Source organism: Corvus cornix, chromosome 1 (assembly GCF_000738735.6).
Source record: "Corvus cornix cornix isolate S_Up_H32 chromosome 1, ASM73873v5, whole genome shotgun sequence".
Taxonomy (NCBI): domain Eukaryota; kingdom Metazoa; phylum Chordata; class Aves; order Passeriformes; family Corvidae; genus Corvus; species Corvus cornix.
The window spans coordinates 43,690,545-43,697,932 of record NC_046332.1 but is presented as its reverse complement, the minus strand read 5'-3'; the positions used below and the strand labels follow the sequence as shown (position 1 = coordinate 43,697,932).

Genomic DNA, 7,388 nt, shown 5'->3' with positions numbered 1-7,388 from the left:
AAAGCAATTTGTATTATGTAAGTTCTTTCAAAGGATTTTAGGTAAAAATTTTGCTTGATTGGAGGTGGTATGAAAAACAGAGGACAAAGAATAGCTGTGAAACAAAAAAAAAAAGCCTACATAATTTCATTCTGCTGTACAATGTAAAAAGTTTTCCTGTTTGTCTAGCTGTATTTTACAGTATTTGCTTTAAAGCCTTTGTCCCCTTAGAAAAGTAGAATAATGAACAGATTATATTGCTCCATTTCAAGGAAGGAAACTACAAAGAAAAGCTGACTGGAACACCAGATTATATAAATAAATGCAATTTTTACTGACAGGGTTCTGATCCAAATATTTATTTATAATTTCCTAACTCATACAAAATTGATGCTTGTAGAGGTATGGGGGGTTAAAAGGGTTGGAAAATTAATTCTTCTAATTATCCACAGAGAACATATAGTATTGATAAAGCAATGAAAACTTCTTTGACTTGAATAAGAAATACATTACATATAATTTACAGAAATAAGACCTAGTGTCATATAGAAAATGACATTTTAGAGCAACACTATCAGCAAGGACATCAATACTTGTCTCCGCTGTGGCTGGAATGGGTCACCCTTCACCCAGGTCCATCCAGTGGAAGGGGAAGCTTCTCTTCCACAACTCCAAACAAGAAAGCCAACTATTGCCATTGCCAGGCATTTCACCTGTTTGCTTGCCAGTCACCTCTCTCCTCACAGCTCATACACCATCCAGTTTTGCAAGTTCATAACACATTTTCTACACTAATGAGTTTGGCTGGATTCAGACCAGAGACCTACATGTAAAAGACTAAAAACAGAGCAGGCTCTGCTCTACTAGAAATTTATTTAGCAATCAGATGGAAAACTTGGCTTAGGGGAAAAAATATTGGATACCTGAAAGAGATGACAAAGTCAGTCCTGGATAAAAGTAGTTCTAACTTTTAACATAAATGAAAGCGCTATTAGAGGTTTGTATATGTGTCATGCCAAATTCTATAGAGATGAGAAATGTAATGAAATGGTATCTAAGTTATTATAAATTTCGCTATTTACACAAAAGAGGAAAAACAATGTTTCCTACATCATTTGTCGTGTTTCCCTTCATATCTTGCATACTTACTAAAACATAGGGTTTCAAGTACCCATAGAAAAAACACAAATGCGCAGAGAGAATAACCACAAGAAAGGAAAAAAAGCAACCAAGTCCTATAATGGGATTTAAATTAACTCAGTCCTATCTAAAGAGTCCAATCCTGTTTTTTCCCCCTACATAAAAGTTGCACTCATATTCATAACAACAGAAGAAAAAAAGCACAGTTGCTTCATAACACTGGACACGGCTTTCCAGAAACAAGATAGCAATTACTCAGAAATGCTATGGAAAACAATAATCACAGAGTAACTTGCTATTTACATTAAAGATGCAGCTTCTAAAATTAATTTTAAATAAATGAAAAAAAAAAGCACATTTTCTTGTCATAGGACAGTTTTGTCAATAATGTGAAGTCTCTGTTCTTTGCTTTTTGTCCAGCATTTCTTTTGAGATATATATCTATAAATTTACAGATACACATCTGAGAGAGATATATCAAAAGTTAAAACATGTCTGGATGGAGAGCCCAGCAAATTTCATCTGAAATTACATTTGCAGTAGACAAACCCCCACCGAAAAAAATGCCGGAATGATATACTTGAATGAAATGACATTCCCTGTCCATGATCCATGTAGAAACCTAAGTGCCTCAGTCCATAGAAGCAGAGCTAATGGTAGCAGTGCAGGTTCCCCGGTGCCACCAGGCTGAAGCACCCTAGCCCTCGTGGGAGGCAGTGGTTTCTGTCCCCGTGGAGACTGCTAGGACAGGTGTAGAACAGGGTCAGCGGTGGTGATGTGGAGAGCTGTCACCCTCCGTGCGAACTACAGATGGGATCTCAGTCCCTTGGCAGCCAGTGCAAGCCACTCCTGTTGATGCCAGCAGGAGCTGGAAGAATCCCCAGGGCAGCAGCAGGCTCTGAGGACAGCAGTGCAGGACGAGGCGCCACTGATTGTCCAGGCCAGTCCCAGCATGGCCATCACATTGCCCATCAGCTCTGTTCTCACTAGGCTCTACAAAAGGAGTCACTGCTGTCGTGCTTCTTCCACGGAATGACAGCTGGTCCAGACAGGAACAACTGAGCACCACAGCACTTCTTATTCTTACACAAGCACGATGCTAGCAGCCAACCAGTTCCAATTCAGAAGCAGGAAAATCCAGCCAGAGGATGTGCTCCTTAACAGAGCAAACAGAGTCTGTGCTTCTATCAGCCAGCAGTCAGCTGCCCAGTCATCATTGTCACCTGTCGAAACCAGTGCAAATTCACAGGAAAAAGAATGTCCGCATTGAGAGGGTAAAAATCCTTCCTCATGTTCAAGAATGGTACAAGCATTTACCCAGCATCTCTATCAAATATCGTAGAAAAGGTTACACAAAAATATTTAAATATATGAATACAGATACATAGATATTACACTTGCATAAAATATGTATATTCAAAACCCTTTGGGCAGTTTCACATTTAGCTGAAAATGTATGCTTTAGAAATATGAACAATTTTCTACTCTTTTCTATTTTAAGTAGGGGGGGGAGGGGAAAGAAGCATCAGCCTTATTAATACTGAATGCTAAGTGCAGAAGTTTAGCTGTAGCTGTAGGGTTTTGAAGCAATTGGTTTGACAGAACCTCCAAGCATAAACTGTGTTTTAAAAATCCACATCTATTCCCTAGATTGCTTATTGTTTCATGAAAATGAAAACCTACGTGTCCTGCTTGTATCAGCTAGATCTCCTGAGACCATTCAACTAAACCTCATAAGCTTGCAATACCTCAAGATAGGGCTGTGTACTGGGAATATGCATGAACCTTACTGCAGTAATTCTGTGTGATAATAGGAATTTACAACTTCTCATATCTTGTCTAATTTAACTTTAGAAATAAAAAACCTTAAATGACACCACAAGAAGCTCACAGTTCTGCGAAAATTAAAGTCAGTATGAAATTTTACTAATAGACCATATAATTTACACAGATTTACATAAATACAGAGATATTAAAATATTAAATCAAAGCTAATTAACAGAGGATAGAGTTTTACATAATAACATTTTAACTCTAGTCACACTTTTGCAACTACTTTCAGTGGCACAAGTTATTTATATAAATAATACATATACCTGTATATCCATACTATATATATAAAGATATATATCTCTCTCCATCCTTCTTTTTTTCTTCAAAAATAGGGCAATTTTATAACTGCAATGAGATGTGACAAGCAGTGCACTTCTGGGGAATTATTGCATGCCTTGAGTGCATAAGGCAGAAGGAAGAGTATCTGACTTCAGACACTAAAGAAGTGGAATCATCAACCAGAAATGCACTGGAGTGATTTGGAACATCTTATTGCTTTTATAAAACTCGAAATTATACACTATTGGTTTGGGGGGGGGGGGGGGGGGTTTAAAGGCACAAAATAAAGGGGAAAGTAATACCTCTCTATTTAGCGGAGATCAACGGTCAGGAAGCTCAATTACTGCTCACTGAACCCTCCTCATTGTCCTAAACCTATTCCCTGTGGTGCAATACTGTGCCGCAGTTGCATAAGGAGGTTAAACACAAAAGTTCATGCATCCTTTATTAGGGGAAACAAAACAAAGCCAATTTCCTTGCCCAGCAACAACGAAGTACCCATTACCATCCGATCACACCGGCCAGCAGCAAGAGCCAGCCACGGCTCCCGTCGAACGGCGATGTGCAAACACTCCCCGCTCAGTCGCACACCCGGCAGCTCGCCACACTAACCTCAGCGGCTGGAGCGGCTCCTTGGGCTCCCTCCCTGGTACAGCTCCTGCCTAAAACGCTGGAGGCACGGATCCAAACTTAACAGCAATTTTCCATCAGACCAGGAAAGATCAGGAAGCGATAAAACTGGGTAACAGAAATACTGCCCTGAAATCTCTGTATTTTGGAGGTATTAGAGGGCTATGGAGGACTTCTGCCACTCTCTTTCCCAGTTTTAAATTGGTTAATGACATTCACTCAGAGATTACGGACCCAGACCCCCTGGTCTATGTGTCTGGGATTTTTCTAGTCAGCCAACCTGGGAGACAGAGCATGTCAGAGAAGAAATACAAAGGATGCAGAATATTAAAAACTGTGGGCTATTACTATATCCTCAAATCACTTTAAACGATGGAACAGAAAGAAAGAAGGAAAGAAAAAAAAAAAAAAAAGAAGAAATCCCTCGGGATCACTTTTTCTTTGCTGTAATTTTTAGATGTAAGTATGCACAGTAGAGGGCTGCCTCTGCTACGATACCACACTAGATGTTTCAAAGTTTGGATACGGCACGCTGTTAAGGCACCTTCAAGTAATGGTCATTGATTTAATCACTAAGCAAAGACGCATTTTCTGTAAATGACACTGCGTCCTCCAGCACACACAGTACCAGCCACTCACACTCGCCATCCAGAGACAACAAAACTCGGTACTTGCTAGGGATAAACTACACCACTTCTAAGCAGCCACTTCAAAAATAAATATCTGCCAGGGTTTAGGACTGGATGCTTTGCACAACTGTACTGTTTGTTTCCAAAGAGAGGAAACAGGAGAAAATGAAGTGCTGTCTGTCCCTAATTGTCTACAAGATTAGGAAGGTTGAAAATACATATCAGCCTAAAAAAGTAGAAGCAAGATCTGTACTGCTGCAGGATTCCTTGATGGGAGACAAAGCTGTAAACGCAGGCATTCAGTGCAGGGTGCCTGGCACAGAACTGGATGGTTTCAGGACCAACAGGAGGTACAAAGACAACCTCCTCTGGGAGAGGACAGGCAAGTTACTGCACATTACCTCTCCCACACAGAACAGTACTGGGTTTGGGTTTCACGGTTCATGGCATGGGGAAGGGGGGCTTTTGAAGATGAAGGGAGCTGATGGGAGAGGAGACCGCAGGCACCACTCTATGCAGACAGCTGACTCCATCCCCCAGATAGTGGGTCACTCAGTGCTGCCGCTGGGGGCACAAGGCCATGGGGTGCTTGCAATTAAGCCCAACTAGGGATGGCCATTTCTACACAAAGCAATATCCAGTCCTGGAAAGGAGTGAGAGAGGTGGGACACGGATATAGATCCCAGCACAAAAGGAGAGACCACAGTGTACCGCCAGTCTGCTCTGAGACGACAGAAGGGTCCCAAGGCACCCACCAGACCTGCCTTTCTCCCCACACCACTCACCCACACCCCAACCCACACCATGTAACAGTGACACAGGGTGCAGTGGGAATCCCAAGAGCGGGAACATCCCCATCCTTGGGGTAATAATGTCCAGGGAAAAGAGACCCCCTACCCCTGACCCTCTCCTGCAAGTGGATGACTTGATATTTAGTAGCTGTGTGCAGCTCCTTCTCGAGTAAAAAGATGCATTCTTTCCTCACACAGTCAATGAGAAACGCAATGTGATCTGTCATGCGCTTGGATCAGGGGCTTGTTCATTCATTTGAATTAGCAATGTTTTCTTCTTCTTCAGGGACTAGAATAATCACTCAGATATTTACAAACATCAATCAGTGCCTTCGTGAGGTCTCCCCCAAACCATCATGACAAAATCACCGTCTGCAGGAGCCCCGTGCCAGCTGTGTCCAAACAAGCCTGTGCTTGCTGAGAGCTGGGGGCTGCCGAGGGAGAGGAGCGCTGGATTTCTGAGTCCTGGGGAGGTCTTCCCAGTCGGCTGTCTCTTCCTTGGGGTGCCTCTCCCTGCACCACTGTCCCAGGGTGCTGGCTGCTGCTACTGCTGCTGCGGGCACAGTGGTCTCGTTCATACTCCTCCTGAGCCTTTTGCATTTTCCGCTTCTTCATCTTCCTCTTGTGGATGTGGAAGGTGGTGAGGGAGAGGAGGATCAGGCAGAAGATGAGGGTGACCAGGACAATTAAAACCAGGGTGGATGAGAAGGACTGAAAGAGCTGACCCACTTGCGTGATGCAGGTGCTGCTGGTATTTAAGGTGGCAGATGTCCTGTTCAGAAGACAAGGCGGCAGGGACAGCCTCAACTCTTTGGAGAGCTTGGCACTCATTGAGGAGGCTACGGAAGATGAGGATCTTCCTCCCCTCTCTGAAGACGTCTAAATTTCAGTCGGTGTCGGGCTGCTGACGGGCGCTTGCTGGAAATGCCCGGGATGCTGCCGGCTCAGCCTCCCGCTGGCTCTGAAGTAGCCGAGCAGCCTGCAAAGGGAGCCGGACACATCAGCGCCCCGAGGCACCCACCCTGCGCAGCTCCCCCCGCCCCAAACCCGGCTGCGGCAGCCTCCGCCCTGAGCCCCGCCACGGCCCCGCTCCGAGCAGCCTTCCGAGGGGAAGGCGGAGGGGTGCCGGGACGGGGCACCGCGCCGCCGCTCCGACTTCGCAAATTCCTCGGCACCCCGGGCACCACTGCCCGGCCGCTCCCCCAACTAGTTGCCGCGGGAAAGGAAGCGAGGGAGCGGCGGCCGGGTGCCAGAGCCCCGCACCGCGGCGGCTCCAGGCTGCCGGAGCCAGGCGGGTCCTGCCCCGCCGCGCCGGTGCCGCTGCCCGCCCCGGAGCCCCCTTACCTGCGCGGCGAGGGAGCGCCCGGCCGCCGCGGGCGCTGGGGGCTGCGGCAGCGCGGAGTGAGCGCAGGAGCGGAGCCGCCGCCGCTTCGGGGAGCGCCGCCCGCAGCTGCAGCCGCCCCGGCCGCTGACGTCAGGGGCCCGGCCCGCCGGCCGCGCCCCGCACGGCCCCACGGCAGCGGCACCGCCCGCGGCCACCGGCGCTCCGGCCCGCCGCAGCCTCCGGCCCCTGCCGCACGCAGGTCCCCCGCGATCCGACCTCCACCCCTCCTGCCCATCTCCGCCCCCACGCTCCTTGAGAGCGGCCCGTAGCCCCTTCCCCAAAACGCCCGGCCGTACCGCCGTACCCACCGACTGCAGCCAGCCCCTCCGCTCGTGGCCCCAGCCACGCAGACGCGCCGTGGCCAGAGCGCCCGCACCGAGCCAGCCCCGGCGCCTTCACCCCGCGGCTGTCGTGGGCACCCACCCGCAAGCCACGTTCGCACCGTACCACACCCGGGTGCCGAGCTCCCGCCGGTACCGAAACCCCGTCCCTCCGCCCAGCCAGCGCACCCGTCCTTGCCCGGGGAGGCTGGTGTGAATCTGTGGGAGCGAAGCAATTCCAGGGACCCTTGGTGGGAATATGTGTGAAAACTTGCCTTACCAAGGCTAAGTGCATCGCAGGCGTTTTCTTCAAGAACAAACAGGAATGAGCTGCCCATTAATACACTTAAGCTAAAAATCAGATGATTTCTAAACATAAGAAAATCGGGTTTTTGACAAGTAC

The 7,388-nt window shown here is 47.6% G+C and overlaps 1 protein-coding gene across 2 annotated transcripts; it reads right to left on the bottom strand.

Annotated features, from left to right (window-relative positions):
- Window positions 1-313: 313 nt before the first annotated feature.
- Window positions 314-7,036, bottom strand: C1H11orf87 (chromosome 1 C11orf87 homolog). 2 transcript variants are annotated; one of them, XM_039564603.1, is made up of 2 exons: window positions 6,974-7,036; window positions 314-6,260 (listed from the first exon to the last, which is right to left on the bottom strand). In XM_039564603.1, the coding sequence occupies exon 2, from the start codon at window positions 6,110-6,112 to the stop codon at window positions 5,636-5,638; it is 477 nt and encodes a 158-aa protein (XP_039420537.1). In that variant the 5' UTR covers window positions 6,113-6,260; window positions 6,974-7,036; the 3' UTR covers window positions 314-5,635. The 2 variants fall into 2 exon arrangements, with proteins under 2 accessions (XP_039420537.1, XP_039420531.1); XM_039564597.1 differs by lacking the exon at window positions 6,974-7,036 and adding an exon at window positions 6,626-6,721.
- Window positions 7,037-7,388: the final 352 nt, after the last annotated feature.